Source organism: Myxocyprinus asiaticus, chromosome 39, assembly GCF_019703515.2.
Source record: "Myxocyprinus asiaticus isolate MX2 ecotype Aquarium Trade chromosome 39, UBuf_Myxa_2, whole genome shotgun sequence".
In the NCBI taxonomy this organism is placed as follows: domain Eukaryota; kingdom Metazoa; phylum Chordata; class Actinopteri; order Cypriniformes; family Catostomidae; genus Myxocyprinus; species Myxocyprinus asiaticus.
Window position 1 is genome coordinate 1,584,475 of NC_059382.1, and position 23,026 is coordinate 1,607,500.

The 23,026-nt window shown below is 33.6% G+C and overlaps 1 protein-coding gene and 2 long non-coding RNA genes across 3 annotated transcripts in view; 2 read left to right on the plus strand and 1 right to left on the minus strand.

The window, feature by feature from the left end:
• The window catches only part of zgc:153039 (uncharacterized protein LOC767698 homolog), a 51,837-nt gene that overhangs the window by 24,963 nt on the left and 3,848 nt on the right, over nt 1–23,026 (minus strand). The window contains exons 2-6 of the mRNA XM_051679497.1: nt 22,639–22,773; nt 19,716–19,853; nt 17,609–17,914; nt 16,703–16,810; nt 8,961–9,072 (exon numbers count right to left, since the gene is read on the minus strand). Of these exons, the coding sequence (XP_051535457.1) occupies nt 8,961–9,072; nt 16,703–16,810; nt 17,609–17,914; nt 19,716–19,853; nt 22,639–22,773 (799 nt within the window). The remainder of the gene's footprint in view (nt 1–8,960; nt 9,073–16,702; nt 16,811–17,608; nt 17,915–19,715; nt 19,854–22,638; nt 22,774–23,026) is intronic.
• Nucleotides 19,862–20,747, plus strand: LOC127430081 (uncharacterized). The gene is made up of 2 exons (XR_007895407.1): nt 19,862–20,434; nt 20,514–20,747. It is a non-coding gene; the product is annotated as an uncharacterized LOC127430081 (long non-coding RNA).
• On the plus strand, nt 20,778–21,373 carry LOC127430080 (uncharacterized). The gene is made up of 2 exons (XR_007895406.1): nt 20,778–20,954; nt 21,129–21,373. It is a non-coding gene; the product is annotated as an uncharacterized LOC127430080 (long non-coding RNA).

Here is a 23,026-nt window from a genome sequence, read left to right on the forward strand (position 1 = left end):
GCTGGTCTTATCTGGTTTAGCCGGTCTCTGTGGTGAAAGACCAGCTAAACACCACAGTTTTTTCAACAGAGATTTATTTATGTTAAATTATTTTTCATGATGCTGCACACTTGCCCCATACACTTTTATTGTTCTAAGCGAATCACTGTAAAAGTTCGAAAATAATAAAAAGAAATGTACCTCATCCCCTAGATATATTTACGCATTTATTCTTAAATAGTCCTTTAAAATCTAGCACATTCTGGCCTAATGTGCCTCTTACAAATAGCTAACAGAAGTAAATCTAATACTTAATTGTAATAATAAATCACATAGAAAGATTTTTTTAAAATACGAGTCAGATAAATATCTGTTCTTTTTTCCTCTGTCTCTAGGTCTCTCCAAATCTCTATCAGGTCTCTTTACTTGAAACTCCTCTCACGTTTCCTTTCAGCTTGAGTGATTTTAATAGCATCATCGTGGCTCTATTAAGTATTATACAGACCAATCAGAGATCTGAACACAATTATTTCACTTAAAGAGCGCCTGTCGCTCTTTCTCTCTATCTTTCTCTCTCACACATACAAACTACAGAAGCAAGTACAAAATAGAAAACGTCAATCGTCCGTCCATGTTAGCGTCCATCCTTGTGTGCGTGTGTGTGTGTGTGTGTGTGTGTGTGTGTGTGTTTAGCAGATGCAGCAGTCAGTATTTTTATTAGGTATTAATTTTGGTGGCAGGAGCCGAATTAATCTAAATACTGACAGCTGCAAACAAACAGAACTATTAGAAGAGCAATGCAACAGAGGGAGAGAAACAGATACGTCATTTTCAGCTTGCCCTGTTCCAAGTATTGATCGAAGCCATTTGGAATGGGCTCCTGGTTAAATGGTGTGTGTGCTGTGAGAATGAAATAATTTCTGACGGCTGAACGGAGGAAAGAAAAAGAGACCCAACTAATAAACAAGTTCAACATATGGACAGATGGGACTCAGTAATTTCTTTCTAAGAAGAGCTAACTAGTTTCAAAGCATTGGCAGTGTCTGAATTAAGGGGCGTTTACACTGATGGTGATTTGCAGCAACTGGAAGTCTAGTGGTGCAGTAACATTTTGATAATTGATTAATCTGTTGAATACTTCCTCGTTTAATCTGATATTTAAAGCGGGAGTGTCTGAATAAAGGGATATTCACGTTAACAGTGATTTGCAGCAACAAAGCTACAGCAAGTCTGGGGCTAAAACTAATGACTGCTTTGATAATCGATTAATCTGTCAAATATTTATTCGATTAATTTGATATTTCATAGCAGAAGTCATTGTTGAATTAAGGGAAGTTAACACTGATATTGATTTGCATTGACAAAGTGACCTGAAGTCTTGGATTCCAACTAACAACTATTTAGATAATCGATTAATCTGTCAAGTATTTCTTCGATTAATCGGATACTTCACAGCAGAAGCCATTGTTGAATTAAGGAAAGTTCATATTGATATTGATTTGCATTGACAAAGTGACCTGAAGTCCTGGGTTCCAACTAACAACTATTTAAATAATCGATTAATCTGTCAAGTATTTCTTTGATTAATCGGATAATTCAACAATGACATCTGCTGTGAAATAAGGAAAGTTCATATTGATATTGATTTGCAGTGACAAAGTGACCTGAAGTCTTGGGTTCCAACTAACAACTATTTAGATAATCGATTAATCTGTCAAGTATTTCTTCGATTAATCGGATATTTCACAGCAGAAGTCACTGTTGAATTAAGGAAAGTTCATACTAATATTGATTTGCAGCACAAAAGTGACCAGAATTCTTGGGTTCCAACTAACAACTATTTAGATAATCAATTAATCTGTCGACTATTTCTTCCATTAATCGAGTAATCAGACATTTCGTGGCAGTAAAGGACTGTTCAGACTGAACACGTACTTGTGTTAAAGTAAGGAACAGAATGCAGATGTCTTGAAATGAGTTTTAAAAGTTATTTTTAACTTGACACAGCATCTCAAAAATTCAGTACTCATGCGCGATGTGATGAAAAAGCAGCGCAACCATCAAAGATGTCTGTCTAGCGCATGTCTACAAAAAATAAAAAATAGTACAGACCGAGGCAAAAAATATGTTCTGTTACACTGACAGCAATTTACAACGACAAAGCGACTGGTAGTCTATGGCTGCAACTAGCTACTCTGTTACTGATCGATTAATCTGCCGATTATTTCTTCGATTAATCGGATTACATCTGTTAAAACAGCTAGATGCAGCACAAAGGAACAGAATGCAGGTGTCTCAAGATGTATTTAAGTTTACTTTCTTTTTAACTTGACACAGTGTTTTTAAAACACTGTGCCCATGCACTTGATAAAACAGCAAAATGTAGCACGACGGTCAAAGGCTTGTTTACACAGGAAAAATTAAAAAATGCATTCTGTGGACAGCCACTTATAGTGTCTGAATTAAGAGCAATTTACAGTGACAAAGCGACTGAAAGTCTAGGGCTGCAACTAGAAAATATTTTACTGATTAATTTGTCGATTATGTCTCATATTAATCTGCATCCCCTCACATGCCGGGATGTAATTGTAAAAGCGAGTCTGACACATTGCTAATTGCTCGTGTTCAGGATATGATGCTTTGAGCACTGCTACAATTTATGAATAAACACTTCCCCTTCAGAATGTAAATTGTAAACTGAGAAAAACTTGATTCCTTGTCAATTTCATGTCCCCCCCCCCCGCAAAAAATCGCTTTTGTGATCATATTTTTAAAAGGTATGACCAGTTGTGCATCCCACCAATCACATTAATGCATCCAGCAGTAGCAACACCCACTACAATCAACAATATAGCCACTCGTTGACCTCGAGAGATAAAATGAGTGTGAACGGGGCAGAAAGGGGTGAGAAATGGCTCTTGAGTTAAGTGCTCCTCTGAGACGAGTCGAGCAGGATCATTAAACGAGATCAATAACTAACAAGCCCCGCTCACATCTTTCTATCCCTCTCTCTCACCTCACGGTCTCTATCACTCCATCTAACACACCACTGTATCACCACTCTGTTTCTCATCCCTATCTCTGTTCCTTCTTTTCTACAGATGAAAGAAAAACACCTTTTTAAAATAGAGACAGTTTAATGTTTTAAAGGGATTATATAGTGAAAAATATTATACAGTATGTATCTGTACTATACAGACATACTGTAAAATCCAGAACTCAAAAGTTCCTCTCCCGTCCAAAAAGAGAGCATTAATTCAAGCTGAACAGCAAAAACGAGTTGCTCTAAACTTCCACAAATTACTGGCATCAGATCAGACAGGTTAATGCATCATGAATGATGATTATTCAGTGTTCTTAAACTCCTCCTGTCACAGTGAGGTAACAAGAAGGAAGTAGGAAAGACCCTATTATTCCTAACAGCAGAACTAATGACAAAATGTGGTAAAATGTGTCAAAAGCTTGTTCTGTTTCTGGCTGTGTGTTGCACCTGCCGCTCTGCAGATCCTCGCTCAAACAAAGGATTTTGACGATTGATATGGCAAAATAAATGTAAGTTCATTCAACAAGATAGTGGTGGTGATTTTTATTCATTTCAGTGACTCGATTCTTTTGATTCCGTTTGCAAAAAAGATTAGTTCAGATTCGTTCATTAATTTGTTCATTGACCATTTCTTCAAGTTACACATTTGCGCCTGAAGATGACGCCAGATGACCGTCTTTTAAGTAACTGCACTGAACCAAGAGCAGTCATTCACGACCAGAACAAGTCTAATTACCCTTATTATCATTATAAGAGACTTCAGCACTGCAGAGTGTTTAAGCATCATAAGCATTTCCCCACAAATGACAACAAAGCACATCTATCATACTGTGAACTGCTGAGTAGTACTTTTTAAATCAAGCTATAATTATTTAAAAAAAAAAAAAAGACAAGAATACCAGCCTAAAAAATAATATGAATTTCAATAATGTTCGTATGTCATTGTAATATGTAGTCATCGCTCACTTTTATTCATAAAAAATCCGGTCTCTTTTCTTGTTGAACGCGAACAGAATGAACGACAAGCAGATTCTCCTCTTGTTCAGCCAGTCAGCAGATCCTTGCTCATAGTGAATGATTCATTCATGTCATTCGTGAGCGAGTGCACCAGTACATTGGATCCATTCACAAACGAAATGACCGACTGGTTCAGTGAAGGGGTGTATTCACTCAGTGATATGCTCCTTCACAGCCTGTTCTCGAATGCTTTTGGCTTGTGTTTTGGTCAGTCTTTAAAGTAGGAGAAATGGAATTTGCATGTCTACAAATGTATGAAGACACTTAAAAATGAGAGTTTAAACAACATTACCATTTTCACCACTAATGTCAAGACTTATCTTCTTATATTTTGTCTAATGTTTGGCTTAACTTTTACCAAGACAGAGAAAAAGTTAATAATAATATTATTATTATCTTTCACTGTGCACCAAAGCACAACATTTCCATTCGTGATTAATGTAATTTTTACTGTACGTCTTCGGTCATTTTTTGCACATTCATAAATTGGGGATTATGTTTTGTGCATAGATGTAAACTTGTCTTTCTCTCCTTGTTGAACGTGATTGACTCACATGCCGAACTGAACAAATGACACACCTCTTCTTGTTCAGTAGTTCAGCAGATACTCGTTTACAAACTAGATGACTGAGCGAGTCGTTCATTTAGTTCGTGTCCAAGTTTGCCAGTTCATTCATGACACGTCTCACCTCATTCGGACTCAAATCACCGACTCGACAGGTTCAGTGAAGGGTGTATTTGTTACGATATGCTCCATCAAAGCCGCACTCGAATGCTGTTGGCTCATGATATAGTCAGCCTTTACAGGAATGAAAATCCACCAAAGCACTCTCGCACTTCAAACTGTTTTTTTATGGTAAGGATGTCTCTTTTGTTCACCTCTCATTTACTTTTTAGGACACTGTTGGTTAGATTTAGGGGCCGTTTATACGGCAACATTTTCAACTGAAAACGGAAAACTTTTTATTGGTTTTGGCTGTTCGTATACACGACAACGGCATTTTGGGGCCTGAAAACGCAAACTTTTGAAAACGGGTTTCAAAGTGCACGTTTTTGAAAACGATGCCGTTATTATCTCCGTGTAAACATATAAAAACGCGAATTTCTGAAAACGATGACATCATGTGCACGCGTTTTACGTGTTCAGTCTATAGGCATGCGCGCCAGTACTTCAAAACAAAGCGCAAGACATTAAAAACTACAATGGTGGACTACAGGACTGTGTTTGTGCTGCTCAAGATTTTGAGTTTATTGACGCTTCTCCAGCAAAGTAATTGTAGCAATAAAGCAACTTCATAGCCCGTCCAGACAAAATTGCTCGATGCTTTCGCCATCTTCATTGTTTGTATTTACCGCTCTGTAGAAGAATGTTTATGTGCGCAGGCGCGTAGTTTCTTTACAAAGTGACATCGCCAACTACTGGCCTGGCATGCATAATACAGCGTTTTTAGTCGTTTTCGCGGATCCGTGTGAACGGGGATCGTTTTGACAATGTTGTCGTCTGTGTGCGAAACCTTTCAAAAACGCAAAGGAAAAACGTTTCTGTTTTTAGTACATCATTGTCGTGTAAACGAACCTTAGGTTGAAGTTTTATGTCAGGGAGGTGTGTTTTACTCATTAAAACCTCCATCTAACATTCACCTTAAAAACCTCGTCTGATTACGACACCATTTCACTCGCATTTGGCGCCACCCGCTGGACATATCACTGGGAAAATGCAGCCAAACGTGTAATGAAGCACGTAATTTCATTTTGCAAAAACGCTACAAACACGTAATGTTCATGAGATCAGGCTGACTAATTTTCATGAGCTGTGCTGATTAATGAACCAGTTGAAGCAAATGGAACCAGTTTGAAATGAACACAGGAATGATCTCACAGGAATCTGACTCTAAATAGAGTGCAACAGTTTGGTTCCAGAATTAAAAATACCATTCATTTTCTTCATAGGTGAACTGATTTTTAACTGTAACTTATAAATCTTTAAAGACAGACCTACGGTGAGCCTTGAGGTTGTTAATCGATGGTATATGCTCCTGTTGGAGCCATCAGTTTGCATTATTTCAACATTTAATAACACAATTCCATGTGAAGAACTACACTACCCATAATCCTGAAGAGAGATCCACCAATCAGAGAAGAGCTCTGCAGCTCCGCCCACTCACATGATAAACTGAATGATGCTATCGAGTCGCTCTCCCAACACTCTCTAACTACTGATATATTTGTGTATATCTGAATATTCTGCAAAAAACTTAAAATATATAGTTTCTATACTTATAACCAACAACTTAAATCAACAGTTCACCCAACATGCATCACTGATGTGTAAATGTGGAAGGTCATGTGTTGATGTTTTGGGTTTCTGACGGCAAAAAGTTGTGGAAGTTCAGAGTGAGTTGATTCTGTGTCTTGGCTTCAATAAATGGAGCATGTTTTAAGTTCTGCAAGTTTCACTGTGTTTTCATAGTACAGTGAGCTGTTTAACTGCAAAAGATCAAGTAAAATTGTATTTCTCATGATATTAGCCCAAAATATTTCTTATAATTTTTTCTCTCTATAATGCACCTCTTTATTCCATAAAAGAATAAGCCCTTAAATGTTCACATGTGTGTATGGACACTGCCACCTGCAGGTCAACTAGTGTACTGCATCAATCTCTGCTGACAGAAAACACTGTTTATTCTCTCTTAATTAAGTAAATTAATCTTTAATATACAACCAGCCCCCTCAGTTGTCATGGCAACGGGCAGCGGATCTCCACGGCGATCAGAGTTTGGTATTTTGAGATGACAGTGACGAGACACAGATTGATGGCTTTAATAATAACATAAAATATGGATTTTTAATCTCTCACATTCAAAGTGACATAATTTAATTACCTAATAAACACAGACCCTGAAACCATCGCAAACTGTTTCTCTTCCTGTAACTCAGGAACAATTCTGCTTTTCATATTCAATCGTTCCAAAACTACAGACAAGATAGTTTAAGTTGCTTCAAGATTCTCAAAACACCTAGTAATTTTATTTTTTATTTTTTCTTGTATATGATGAATTTTTTATTTTTTTTAAAATCACAAACAATCAGCATATTTAAGACTCTTTTTCAAGCTTTACAGTGAATAAAAGCCTCAAAGGCCATGTATACACTGCAAAGTTTTGGGAGTGAAACTGCATTTATTTGCAGGTGTGAAGCTCCTGAATTATCGTTCTAAATAATCGTTTTCTCTGCTGAACGAGTAATGCTTGATATAGTGATAAAGCCATGGTTTGGTGTCTCCCAGCTGTAAACAAGAAATATGGATGTCAATTGTTTAACCTGTTTAGCTAATTTTTGACCAAACCAACGTTTGTAAATATACAGACAAGTTATCGTTAGCAATTCTACAGTAAACCGCTGTGGACAGATGCATTGTTTTGTTTATGCTGGTTTCAAACAGTGCTCTCTCTCTCTCTCTCTCTCTCTCTCTGTGTCGCACTTATTATTACAGTAATGCATCAACAACTAGCTGTTCAGTTTGGCTGCGGATATTTAAAAGAGCTTTATTTTGCTTGCAAAACTGACAAACAAAAAAAGTAAAATGACAAAGTGTAGCCTAGAAAAAAGATAATTTTCTTACTGTGAATTTTTGTCTTATTTTCTAATAAAAAAATTATTTTTTTAAATGACTCGAGTAGCAGGATGACCTTAATCCCAAGTCTTGTTTTCAGAGAAATCGAACTAAATTAAGTGCGGTTTATATTTAAAAACGATTTGCCTAATGGGTTAAGTAAAAAACTTGTTTTGCCTTTGCATCGTTTTTTTTTTTTTCCCCCTATGTCACAGTCAAATGGTTTTTTCTTGTTATAAGCATAAACGTTACTACATTTTGAAAGTTGATTTCTCTAAAAACAAGACAAACTATCTCGTCATGGTGAATGTATCTTGCTATAAGAAAGTTTAAATATGTTTACTGCAAAACACTACAAAAATACTCATTAAAAATTGTATTTATTCATTTATAATTTTTTGCAGTGAATGGGAAAAAAAAGTGTTAATGGATCAACATTCCTTTTCAGTTCATGAAATTTTGAAAAATCAAAAATGTTGCATGGGTCACATTGTTTGATACTGAATCAGAAAAAGGTTCATGTTTATCCTTTATGGCGAAATGAATATGACACTATTTACCACAAGGACAGAAAAAGCACTGCATACAAAGAAATGACTCAATTACTGAAAACAGCGGAGAGTGAGACGGGGTCTAGATAATGTACAATCTGAATCTCATGTGCTATTTAACAGAGGAACCGTTCAGTCCACAAACCTCCAGTGTGACACACACACACAAATTTTGACTCTTTCCTCATGCAGGTCATGTGAGGTGCACATGATCCTTCACATGAGGGTGGTAGAATTATGCGCGCACACACACAGACACACACAAACATTTTCTCAGCTATTTAAATGGGGACATACCATAGATTACTATTGTTATAACATAAAGCTAACTTTAATTAGCTGACTCTAAACTAACCCTAAGCCACATCCTAAACCTAACCTTAACAGAAAACTTTCTGCATTATTAGAATAAAAAAAATAAATAAATAAATAAATAAATAAACATTATTTCATTTATGTATGGGTCATTTTCCCAAATGAGGACATCCCAAAATGTTCACAAAAGGTAGGTTTTGTAAGTATTTGGATCACTTTTTGATATAAAATTGTCCCCAAATTATGGTGAAATACATGCACACACACACCATTACTCAATCTAGCTCTCAGATCCGCTGAAGACTCAGTAATCCACTTCAGTTCTGGGATAAAAATAAACTCCTAATGTTTCAACAGATTCACTTTCATTATCACACATCTTTTACATTTAGTCTCTGCTTCATTCATTGTGTGTGTGTGTGTGTGTGTGTGTGTGTGTTACCGGTCACAGGTGCAGGAGATGAGAACACTAAGCAGGTTGTAGATGATGAAGGTAAAGATGACGGCTGTGATGGTGCCACGAGGAATCGAGTAACTGGGGTTCTTCAGATCACCTGATACACACACACAACACACAAACGTCATTAGGTTTTAAATTAAAAGTCCAGTAATAAACACACACACTCTAACACAACCAGAGTGATGCATCACTAACAATGACAGTTGTACCTTAGAATAAACTCATGTAAACAATAAAAACCTTCAGTAAACTAATAAACACTGTTGAACACTAGTAAACCTCAGGAAACACTAATACACTCTAGTTAAAAGTCCAGTAAACACTTATAAACTCTAGTAAACTGTAGTAAACACTGGTAAACTCCAGTAAAATGTCCAGTAAACACTTATAAACTCTAGTAAACTGTAATAAACACTGGTAAACTCCAGTAAAATGTCCAGTTAACACTTATAAACTCTAGTAAACTGTAGTAAACACTGGCATCCAAAAGAAAACTTCAGAAAACACTAGTAATCTCTTGTAAACTGTTGTAAACACTGGTAAACTTCAGTAAAAAGTCTAGTTAACACTTATAAACTCTAGTATAATGTAGTAAACACTGGTAAACTCCAGTAAAATGTCCAGTTAACACTTATAAACTCTAGTATAATGTAGTAAACACTGGTAAACTTCAGTAAAAAGTCTAGTTAACACTTATAAACTCTAGTATACTGTAGTAAACACTGGTAAACTTCAGTAAAAAGTCTAGTTAACACTTATAAACTCTAGTATACTGTAGTAAACACTGGTAAACTCCAGTAAAAAGTCTAGTTAACACTTATAAACTCTAGTATACTGTAGTAAACACTGGTAAACTCCAGTAAAAAGTCTAGTTAACACTTATAAAAACTAGTATACTGTAGTAAACACTGGTAAACTCCAGTAAAATGTTCAGTTAACACTTATAAACTCTAGTAAACTGTAGTAAACACTGGTAAACTCCAGTAAAAAGTTCAGTTAACACTTATAATCTCTAGTAAACTGTAGTAAACACTGGTAAACTAATGAAAACTTCAGAAAACACTAGTAAACTGCAATAAAAAGTCCAGTTAACACTAGTAATCTCTTGTAAACTGTTGTAAACACTGGTAAACTTCAGTAAAAAAGTCTAGTTAACACTTATAAACTCTAGTAAACTGTAGTAAACACTGGTAAACTCCAGTAAAAAGTTCAGTTAACACTGGTAAACTGCAATAAAAAGTCCAGTTAACACTAGTAATCTCTTGTAAACTGTTGTAAACACTGGTAAACTTCAGTAAAAAAGTCTAGTTAACACTTATAAACTCTAGTAAACTGTAGTAAACACTGGTAAACTGCAATAAAAAGTCCAGTTAACACTAGTAATCTCTTGTAAACTGTTGTAAACACTGGTAAACTTCAGTAAAAAGTCTAGTTAACACTTATAAACTCTAGTAAACTGTAGTAAACACTGGTAAACTGCAATAAAAAGTCCAGTTAACACTAGTAATCTCTTGTAAACTGTAGTAAACACTGGTAAACTCCAGTAAAATGTCCAGTAAACACTTATAAACTCTAGTAAACTGTAATAAACACTGGTAAACTCCAGTAAAATGTCCAGTTAACACTTATAAACTCTAGTAAACTGTAGTAAACACTGGCATCCAAAAGAAAACTTCAGAAAACACTAGTAATCTCTTGTAAACTGTTGTAAACACTGGTAAACTTCAGTAAAAAGTCTAGTTAACACTTAAAAACTCTAGTATACTGTAGTAAACACTGGTAAACTCCAGTAAAATGTCCAGTTAACACTTATAAACTCTAGTATAATGTAGTAAACACTGGTAAACTTCAGTAAAAAGTCTAGTTAACACTTATAAACTCTAGTATACTGTAGTAAACACTGGTAAACTTCAGTAAAAAGTCTAGTTAACACTTATAAACTCTAGTATACTGTAGTAAACACTGGTAAACTCCAGTAAAAAGTCTAGTTAACACTTATAAACTCTAGTATACTGTAGTAAACACTGGTAAACTTCAGTAAAAAGTCTAGTTAACACTTATAAACTCTAGTATACTGTAGTAAACACTGGTAAACTCCAGTAAAAAGTCTAGTTAACACTTATAAACTCTAGTATACTGTAGTAAACACTGGTAAACTCCAGTAAAAAGTCTAGTTAACACTTATAAACTCTAGTATACTGTAGTAAACACTGGTAAACTCCAGTAAAAAGTCTAGTTAACACTTATAAACTCTAGTATACTGTAGTAAACACTGGTAAACTCCAGTAAAAAGTCTAGTTAACACTTATAAACTCTAGTATACTGTAGTAAACACTGGTAAACTCCAGTAAAAAGTCTAGTTAACACTTATAAACTCTAGTATACTGTAGTAAACACTGGTAAACTCCAGTAAAAAGTCTAGTTAACACTTATAAACTCTAGTATACTGTAGTAAACACTGGTAAACTCCAGTAAAAAGTCTAGTTAACACTTATAAACTCTAGTATACTGTAGTAAACACTGGTAAACTCCAGTAAAAAGTCTAGTTAACACTTATAAACTCTAGTATACTGTAGTAAACACTGGTAAACTCCAGTAAAAAGTCCAGTTAACACTTATAAACTCTAGTATACTGTAGTAAACACTGGTAAACTCCAGTAAAAAGTTCAGTTAACACTTATAATCTCTAGTAAACTGTAGTAAACACTGGTAAACTAATGAAAACTTCAGAAAACACTAGTAAACTGCAATAAAAAGTCCAGTTAACACTAGTAATCTCTTGTAAACTGTTGTAAACACTGGTAAACTTCAGTAAAAAAGTCTAGTTAACACTTATAAACTCTAGTAAACTGTAGTAAACACTGGTAAACTCCAGTAAAAAGTTCAGTTAACACTGGTAAACTGCAATAAAAAGTCCAGTTAACACTAGTAATCTCTTGTAAACTGTTGTAAACACTGGTAAACTTCAGTAAAAAAGTCTAGTTAACACTTATAAACTCTAGTAAACTGTAGTAAACACTGGTAAACTGCAATAAAAAGTCCAGTTAACACTAGTAATCTCTTGTAAACTGTTGTAAACACTGGTAAACTTCAGTAAAAAGTCTAGTTAACACTTATAAACTCTAGTAAACTGTAGTAAACACTGGTAAACTGCAATAAAAAGTCCAGTTAACACTAGTAATCTCTTGTAAACTGTAGTAAACACTGGTAAACTCCAGTAAAATGTCCAGTAAACACTTATAAACTCTAGTAAACTGTAATAAACACTGGTAAACTCCAGTAAAATGTCCAGTTAACACTTATAAACTCTAGTAAACTGTAGTAAACACTGGCATCCAAAAGAAAACTTCAGAAAACACTAGTAATCTCTTGTAAACTGTTGTAAACACTGGTAAACTTCAGTAAAAAGTCTAGTTAACACTTATAAACTCTAGTATACTGTAGTAAACACTGGTAAACTTCAGTAAAAAGTCTAGTTAACACTTATAAACTCTAGTATACTGTAGTAAACACTGGTAAACTTCAGTAAAAAGTCTAGTTAACACTTATAAACTCTAGTATACTGTAGTAAACACTGGTAAACTCCAGTAAAAAGTCTAGTTAACACTTATAAACTCTAGTATACTGTAGTAAACACTGGTAAACTTCAGTAAAAAGTCTAGTTAACACTTATAAACTCTAGTATACTGTAGTAAACATTGGTAAACTCCAGTAAAAAGTCTAGTTAACACTTATAAACTCTAGTATACTGTAGTAAACACTGGTAAACTCCAGTAAAAAGTCTAGTTAACACTTATAAACTCTAGTGTACTGTAGTAAACACTGGTAAACTCCAGTAAAAAGTCTAGTTAACACTTATAAAAACTAGTATACTGTAGTAAACACTGGTAAACTCCAGTAAAATGTTCAGTTAACACTTATAATCTCTAGTAAGCTGTAGTAAACACTGGTAAACTCCAGTAAAAAGTCTAGTTAACACTTATAAACTCTAGTAAACTGTAGTAAACACTGGTAAACTGCAATAAAAAGTCCAGTTAACACTAGTAATCTCTTGTAAACTGTTGTAAACACTGGTAAACTTCAGTAAAAAAGTCTAGTTAACACTTATAAACTCTAGTAAACTGTAGTAAACACTGGCATCCAAAAGAAAACTTCAGAAAACACTAGTAATCTCTTGTAAACACTGGTAAACTTCAGTAAAAAGTCCAGTTAACACTTATAAACTCTAGTAAACTGTAGTAAACACTGGTAAACTTCAGTAAAAAGTCTAGTAAACTGTAGTAAACACTGATAAACTCCAGTAAAAAGTTCAGTTAACACTAGTAAACTCTTGTAAACTGTAGTAAACACTGGTAAACTCCAGTAAAAAGTTCAGTTAACACTAGTAAACTCTTGTAAACTGTAGTAAACTGATAAACTCCAGTAAAATGTCCAGTTAACACTTATAAACTCTAGTAAACTGTAGTAAACACTGGTAACTTCAGTAAAAAGTCCAGTTAACACTTATAAACTCTAGTAAACTGTAATAAACACTGGTAAACTCCAGTAAAAAGTTCAGTTAACACTTACAAACTCTAGTAAACTGTAGTAAACACTGGTAAACTTCAGTAAAAAGTTCAGTTAACACTAGTAATCTCTTGTTAACTGTAGTAAACTGATAAACTCCAGTAAAAAGTTCAGTTAACACTTATAATCTCTAGTAAGCTGTAGTAAACACTGGTAAACTCCAGTAAAAAGTTCAGTTAACACTTATAAACTCTAGTAAACTGTAGTAAACACTGGTAAACTCCAGTAAAAAGTTCAGTAAACACTAGTAAACTCTTGTAAACTGTAGTAAACACTGATAAACTCCATTAAAAAGTCCAGTTAACACTTATAAACTCTAGTAAACTGTAGTAAACACCGGTAAACTCCAGTAACAAGTTCAGTTAACACTAGTAAACTCTTGTAAACTGTAGTAAACACTGATAAACTCCAGTAAAAAGTCCAGTTAACACTAGTAATCTCTTGTAAACTGTTGTAAACACTGGTAAACTTCAGTAAAAAAGTCTAGTTAACACTTATAAACTCTAGTAAACTGTAGTAAACACTGGCATCCAAAAGAAAACTTCAGAAAACACTAGTAATCTCTTGTAAACACTGGTAAACTTCAGTAAAAAGTTCAGTTAACACTTATAAACTCTAGTAAACTGTAGTAAACACTGGTAAACTCCAGTAAAAAGTTCAGTTAACACTTATAAACTCTAGTAAACTGTAGTAAACACTGGTAAACTTCAGTAAAAAGTTCAGTTAACACTAGTAAACTCTTGTAAACTGTAGTAAACACTGGTAAACTCCAGTAAAAAGTTCAGTTAACACTAGTAAACTCTTGTAAACTGTAGTAAACTGATAAACTCCAGTAAAAAGTCCAGTTAACACTTATAAACTCTAGTAAACTGTAGTAAACACTGGTAACTTCAGAAAAAAGTCCAGTTAACACTTATAAACTCTAGTAAACTGTAATAAACACTGGTAAACTCCAGTAAAAAGTTCAGTTAACACTTACAAACTCTAGTAAACTGTAGTAAACACTGATAAACTCCAGTAAAAAGTCCAGTTAACACTTACAAACTCTTGTAAACACTGGTAAACTTCAGTAAAAAGTTCAGTTAACACTTACAAACTCTAGTAAACTATAATAAACACTGGTAAACTCCAGTAAAAAGTTCAGTTAACACTAGTAAACTCTTGTAAACACTGGTAAACTTCAGTAAAAAGTTCAGTTAACACTAGTAAACTCTAGTAAACTGTAGTAAACACTGGTAAACTCCAGTAAAAAGTTCAGTTAACACTAGTAAACTCTAGTAAACTGTAATAAACACTGATAAACTCCAGTAAAAAGTCCAGTTAACACTTATAAACTCTAGTAAACTGTAATAAACACTGGTAAACTTCAGTAAAAAGTTCAGTTAACACTTATAAACTCTAGTAAACTGTAATAAACACTGGTAAACTCCAGTAAAAAGTTCAGTTAACACTTACAAACTCTAGTAAACTGTAATAAACACTGGTAAACTTCAGTAAAAAGATCAGTTAACACTAGTAAACTCTTGTAAACTGTAGTAAACACTGGTAAACTCCAGTAAAAAGTTCAGTTAACACTAGTAAACTCTTGTAAACTGTAGTAAACTGATAAACTCCAGTAAAAAGTCCAGTTAACACTTATAAACTCTAGTAAACTGTAGTAAACACTGGTAACTTCAGTAAAAAGTTCAGTTAACACTAGTAAACTCTTGTAAACTGTAGTAAACTGATAAACTCCAGTAAAAAGTCCAGTTAACACTTATAAACTCCAGTAAACTGTAATAAACACTGGTAAACTCCAGTAAAAAGTTCAGTTAACACTAGTAAACTCTTGTAAACTGTAGTAAACACTGGTAAACTTCAGTAAAAAGTTCAGTTAACACTAGTAAACTCTTGTAAACTGTAGTAAACTGATAAACTCCAGTAAAAAGTCCAGTTAACACTTATAAACTCTAGTAAACTGTAGTAAACACTGGTAACTTCAGTAAAAAGTTCAGTTAACACTAGTAAACTCTTGTAAACTGTAGTAAACACTGGTAAACTTCAGTAAAAAGTTCAGTTAACACTTACAAACTCTTGTAAACACTGGTAAACTTCAGTAAAAAGTTCAGTTAACACTTATAAACTCCAGTAAACTGTAGTAAACACTGGTAAACTTCAGTAAAAAGTCCAGTTAACACTTATAAACTCTAGTAAACTGTAGTAAACACTGGTAACTTCAGTAAAAAGTCCAGTTAACACTTATAAACTCTAGTAAACTGTAATAAACACTGGTAAACTCCAGTAAAAAGTTCAGTTAACACTTACAAACTCTTGTAAACTGTAGTAAACACTGGTAAACTTCAGTAAAATGTCCAGTTAACACTTATAAACTCCAGTAAACTGTAGTAAACACTGGTAACCTCAGTAAAAAGTCCAGTTAACACTTATAAACTCCAGTAAACTGTAATAAACACTGGTAAACTTCAGTAAAAAGTTCAGTTAACACTTACAAACTCTAGTAAACTGTAGTAAACACTGGTAACTTCAGTAAAATGTCCAGTTAACACTTATAAACTCTAGTAAACTGTAGTAAACACTGGTAACTTCAGTAAAAAGTTCAGTTAACACTTATAAACTCCAGTAAACTGTAATAAACACTGGTAACCTCAGTAAAAAGTCCAGTTAACACTTATAAACTCCAGTAAACTGTAATAAACACTGGTAAACTCCAGTAAAAAGTTCAGTTAACACTTACAATCTCTAGTAAACTGTAGTAAACACTGGTAACTTCAGTAAAAAGTTCAGTTAACACTAGTAATCTCTTGTAAACACTGGTAAACTCCAGTAAAAAGTTCAGTTAACACTAGTAAACTCTTGTAAACACTGGTAAACTCCAGTAAAATGTTCAGTTAACACTAGTAAACTCTTGTAAACACTGGTAAACTCCAGTAAAAAGTTCAGTTAACACTAGTAAACTCTTGTAAACTGTAGCAAACTGATAAACTCCAGTAAAAAGTTCAGTTAACACTTATAAACTCTAGTATACTGTAGCAAACACTGGTAAACTCCAGTAAAAAGTTCAGTTAACACTAGTAATCTCTTGTTAACTGTAGTAAACTGATAAACTCCAGTAAAAAGTTCAGTTAACACTTATAATCTCTAGTAAACTCAGCACGCACCGGACATGTTGGATCCAGCCATGATTCCAGTACATCCGTTAAACATCACCGCAAAGACGGTGGCAAACGACATCATCACTCCTGTAGTGTAGTCCACTGTGTAGTTAGCTACACAAACACACACACACACATAAGCAATATATATGGATGAAATACTCAAGATCAATGAATCATTCAGAATGATGTTTTCACACTTTTCAGAGAATCATGAGACTACTTGAAGAGGGAAAAAAAATCTGTAAAGGCTACACTGCTTTCAAAACAGCCCAGCTGCTGTCACAGCATCTTTCTAAATCAATTTACATTTGTGAGTGTGAAACAGCTGATCTACAATCAGTCTATCTATGAGCGATAAGCAAATCTAGACACAATCTGCAGGGATATAAACATAGTAAAAATGTGTTTAATGTAAAGCATTGGCACTACGTTTAGTAAGTTACTCCCCACACACGGTTAATGTGTATTTTACACATGTGACAATCAGCTTGATTAATCATGAAGCTTTTCTGTTCCTTACACTAAAAACTCCTATTACAACTAAACAAAATACACCAATATATTTATCTGAATAAAAAACATTGTGATTCACAGCAGCATTCAACAAAATCTTTATTTTCAGCACAAGTTTATGTAAAAGCTGCACAATGTTGAGAACAGCTCAGCAACTGTCGTGCTGAAAGTGGACATTGAAAAGGTAGTTAAATTAGTAGTAGCATCCCTAGTTTTAGTTAGTTAATGTGTATTTTACATGTGACATTCAGTTTGGTTAATCATAAAGCTGGATAGGTGATCTCAACTGAACTCTTCAATTCCTTCAGCCAGGAAATGGGCTTTTATCTCTGTAGAGAAGTGTTTAAATCCCATTAATCTGAATCAAAACTGAAACTGTTTTTAACACTCTCTCACCTTGCAGGTTTCCCGTCAGTGTGTCGAGTTTAAAGCCGGTGAAGTTGGAGCTCGTTGGGCCAATGGAGGAGTTCAAGTTGCCAGGCAGAGGGATGGTTTGAGGCCCCATGGCGAAGAAACTGACGAAGATGGTGCCCAAAACCACCATGACGACAAGGAAAATGAGGAAGGTGGCTTTGGCGTAGATATGAGCGCCGACCAAACACACCACCAAACAGAGCAGCAAAAGCACCGTGCCGTAAAGCAAAGACCACCAGTAACCCATCGGCAACACCGCGTACCCCGAGGCAGACACTGATGACCCTCCTGAAAGAGACATTTATAGGTGCAATTTATACCAGGAGTTGGCACAATTAAAGCACCATTACATTCAACTATGACACCAGAGAAACATGAACATTTCCAGAAGATTTTTATTATTGTTGTTCTACCGTATACTTCTGAAATTGGCCCCATTGACTTCCATTGTAATTGTCTCACTGTAACTCAGAGTTTTGCTTTTCTTTAAAAAAAAAAAAAAAAAAAAGGAGAGAAGAGTCGAAACTAATTTTTGTGGTAATCATCATTATGCCACAAATGCTGTCGATTGAGCTTAACTTGTATTGAACCCGGAATATTCCTTTTAACCTCTTCAGCTCTGAACAGGGCCAGGAGCATGTAATGAGTTTAGGATCACAAAATAAAAGTCCCCGGATCAACAAGTCAGGCATGTGTGATACCATTTCAAATCTTAAAATCTGAAGTTTTCACAAAACTCAGTCACTTTTGCATTTGTGTTACTTAAAATAACAAGATAAGACCTGAAATCCTCCGTGTCGCAAATGAGCGCCACCTTTTGGTAATGACGTAGAAATATAAACATGAAAGTGTTTCATATAGCACTTATATAGGCATGTCATATATCAAATGAAAGCCCTTATTATCAGAAATATGACTGTGTACTTCATTTTCTTGTTGTAACACCACAGTTTAAATGTTTATCAAAAGAATCACAAAGTGAAATATGATCTCTGCAAGACAATAAATGTCTGCCCTTATCACTGCTTCTGTAAGCACCGGATACCCAAAAACTCTATATCAACTCTTACTTTAGGTTGTTTTCTTTAAAACGAGCCATTGTTTACTTGTCTGTGAGCTTGTTTGGGTAAATTATCCAATGTTATGTCTAAAAACTTCAGAACAAAATATGCAGTCGAGTAGACAGAGCATGATTCAGAAATCATCTGCAAAATATGTTTTCAAATATTAGACATCATCGCAAAGGTGAGGATCTCAGCTTTCCAACGACACCAAGATTGAGCTTCTAGACAACTCAGAAGCCGAGATATTCAACAAAACATTGAGGAAGGTCTATGCGCTCCAAATATACACTTGTTGTCTATGGATGAGCGCATGTGTGAGTGCTAAGCTACATCAGAGTGCCATCTGCATTTCAGATCTGTATATTGTGATAGAACATGAAAGAGGAAAAAATCCTTTTGCTAGTACTTGCTGCCATATAGTGGAATAAAATAAGACTTTTTGCAGGGAGAGCGAGCAAACAGAACCAGAATGACATGCTTATAAATATAGGACAACGAAACTACTGTGTAACTTATATGTTGTTCTGCAAAATATCCACATTTACTGCTACTGAGGTTGAGGTACGGGTAGGTTTAGGAGTAAGGGTTGGGTTAGGGGTAAAGTTAACAGTGTAACTACAAATGTAATTAAATGCAAGTACATTAAATGTAATTACAATGCAACAACATGTATGTACATAATAAGTACATTGTATCAAATGGTTAAGTACATAGTAGTTAAGGCTACCTAATATAAAGTGGGTCCCAGTTTTTTTGCCATTAGCCTTCTGTATGCATGTAAAGTGAGCTGAGTGAAAAATTGCAGGTGGCAACCAAGAAAATGCACCAGAGTTGAATAGGATAAGTATGAAGTGAGCCAGTACACCAAGACATTTTACAATGTCATGATATTGCAAATGCATATGAAATTTTCCCTCTCTCACTCTTATCTCTAGGTGTGCCAATGTTTGCCTTTCCATTCATAAGGTTACTAATTTATAGTCATTACATACAGTCACACACACACACAAACACACTTACGGTACCTTCAGGAATTCCAAAGGTTGCGAGAGCCGCCTCTACAAGTCCCAGCACATAGAGGGCGCTACCACACACATTAGCCAAGAAGAACATGATGCCGATACTGCCTCCGATCTCTGGACCAAGAGCGCGACTAATCATATCTGTACACACACAACAACAGAAACACACACCCAGCTAAGGAAATTAAAAAGGGAAGTGTTTATTGGAGACAAAGTCATTTATGAAATGTGTGAACAGGCAAATGTGTGTGCATGTGTGTGGTGTGCAAATTTATATTGTACGTGCATCATGTTTTTGAAAGCCCCAAAAAGTATTTGCACACTTAAATGTTGTTAACACTTTACAATAATGTTTAGTTTGTTAACATTAGTAAATGCATTAAGTATCATGAACTAACAATAAACAATATATTTTTTACAGCATTTATAAATCTTTGTTAATGTTAGTTTATAAAATACAATTGTTCAATGTTAGTTCATGTTAATAGTGCATTAACAAATGTTTACAACTTTTATTTTAAAAATGTAATAAATGCTGTAAAGGTATTGTTAATTGTTAGTTCACGTTAGTTAATTGTGCATTAACAAATGTTTACAAGTTTTATTTAAAACAAAAAACATAATAAATGCTGTAAAGGTATTGTTCAATGTTAGTTCATGTTAATAGTGCATTAACAAATGTTTACAACTTTTATTTTAAAAACATAATAAATGCTGTAAAGGTATTGTTAATTGTTAGTTAATAGTGCATTAACAAATGTTTACAACTTTTATTTTAAAAATGTAATAAATGATGTAAAGGTATTGTTAATTGTTAGTTAATAGTGCATTAACAAATGTTTACAACTTTTATTTTAAAAACGTAATAAATGCTGTAAAGGTATTGTTAATTGTTAGTTCACGTTAGTTAATAGTGCATTAACAAATGTTTACAACTTTTATTTTTTTAAAACGTAATAAATGCTGTAAAGGTATTGTTAATTGTTAATTCATGTTAGTTAATAGTGCATTAACAAATGTTTACAACTTTTTTTTTTTTAAACGTAATAATGCTGTAAAGGTATTGTTAATTGTTAGTTCACGTTAGTTAATAGTGCATTAACAAATGTTTACAACTTTTATTTTTTTTAAAACGTAATAAATGCTGTAAAGGTATTGTTCATTGTAACTTCATGTTAGTTAATAGTGCATTAACAAATGTTTACAACTTTTATTTTAAAAAATGTAATAACTGCTGTAAAGGTATTGTTAATTGTTAATTCATGTTAGTTAATAGTGCATTAACAAATGTTTACAACTTTTATTTTTTTTTAAACATAATAAATGCTGTAAAGGTATTGTTCATTGTTAGTTAATAGTGCATTAACAAATGTTTACAACTTTTATTTTTTTAAAAACGTAATAACTGCTGTAAAGGTATTGTTAATTGTTAATTCATGTTAGTTAATAGTGCATTAACAAATGTTTACAACTTTTATTTTTTTTAAAACGTAATAAATGCTGTAAAGGTATTGTTAATTGTTAATTCATGTTAGTTAATAGTGCATTAACAAATGTTTACAACTTTTATTTTAAAAACATAATAAATGCTGTAAAGGTATTGTTAATTGTTAATTCATGTTAGTTAATAGTGCATTAACAAATGTTTACAACTTTTATTTTTTTTAAAACGTAATAAATGCTGTAAAGGTATTGTTAATTGTTAATTCATGTTAGTTAATAGTGCATTAACAAATGTTTACAACTTTTATTTTTTTTAAAACGTAATAAATGCTGTAAAGGTATTGTTAATTGTTAATTCATGTTAGTTAATAGTGCATTAACAAATGTTTACAACTTTTATTTTTTTTAAAACGTAATAAATGCTGTAAAGGTATTGTTAATTGTTAATTCATGTTAGTCAATAGTGCATTAACAAATGTTTACAACTTTTATTTTAAAAACGTAATAACTGCTGTAAAGGTATTGTTAATTGTTACTTCATGTTAGTTAATAGTGCATTAACAAATGTTTACAACTTTTTTTTTTTTTTTAAACGTAATAATGCTGTAAAGGTATTGTTAATTGTTAGTTCACGTTAGTTAATAATGCATTAACGTTTATGTTTACATATGTTTACAACTTTTATTTTAAAAAAAACATAAATGCTGTAAAGGTATTGTTCATTGTTAGTTAAATGTGCATTAACAAATGTTAACAACTTTTATTTTAAAACATAATAAATGCTATAAAGTTATTGTTCACTGTAACTTCAAGTTAACTAATGTTGTTAACTAATATAAACGAATGGAACCTTATTGTAAAGTATAACTAAAATGTCTAAATGCATTAGAAAACAAAATGTGACGTGCTGTATCACAATAAGTCACAAGTCGAAATTGGCTTCTATTTTATGTAAAATTTTGATAATAGATTTTCAGATCCTAATTTTTACTTCAATGCATAAAATGTAAAATGTGATTCTGGATCAGTGTGACTCAAAATGATGGAGCACGTCACAAATATCAAAGTAAGTGTCAGTTTTTTTTTTTTTTTTTAAAGAAAGATACAAGCACTCTTTTCAAGCAAAACATTTCATTGAAAAAAGTTTGTTTGGTTTGAAGCGATAAGAGGTCTAGTCTGTAAAATAAAGACTATTTGTGTTTGTCATTGTGTTTTAAGAATGTTTAGATATTTTTACTACAAACGAGGCAAAAATACTTAGTAAAAATGATTACAACACACCAGTTGATTCAAAATCTTTAAGCAAAACTCACTCAGAAAAGGGAATTTAGTTCTAAGAGAAGCTCCAGCAGCATTTGAGTCGCACTGATCACACTTGAGCTAACGTAATGACATTCAGACATTTTACAGTAAGTGTGACAAACATTTTAGGGTCACTGTATGTGCATATTGTGTGTGTACAGAGTGTTTAAATTAAGGATACAGTACGCTCCTCCAGCGTCAAGCGCTCCGTTCGTAGAGATCGCACACACAGACAGCACCGTCATACTGATGATGAAGTATGCCACCAGGAGCATCAATATCGTCTGATAGAGACCACACTGACCCACAACGAAACCTGCAAAGCAATCACAACACACACACAACTCATTGAAACACTACGCTCACACAGCAGCTGAATATGGTTCTCCGTCCTGTTGTAGAGTTCTGCTACCGCACTCCACATTCATAACAATACTCAACCTCATGTTGTTCCAAATCTGCATGGCACAAAATATGTTTAGCAGAATGTTTTGTGAATAGCATATTTTTTCCATACTATGAAAGTGAATGGTGACTGAGAACAGTACTCTCAGTAGCCTCCTTTTGTG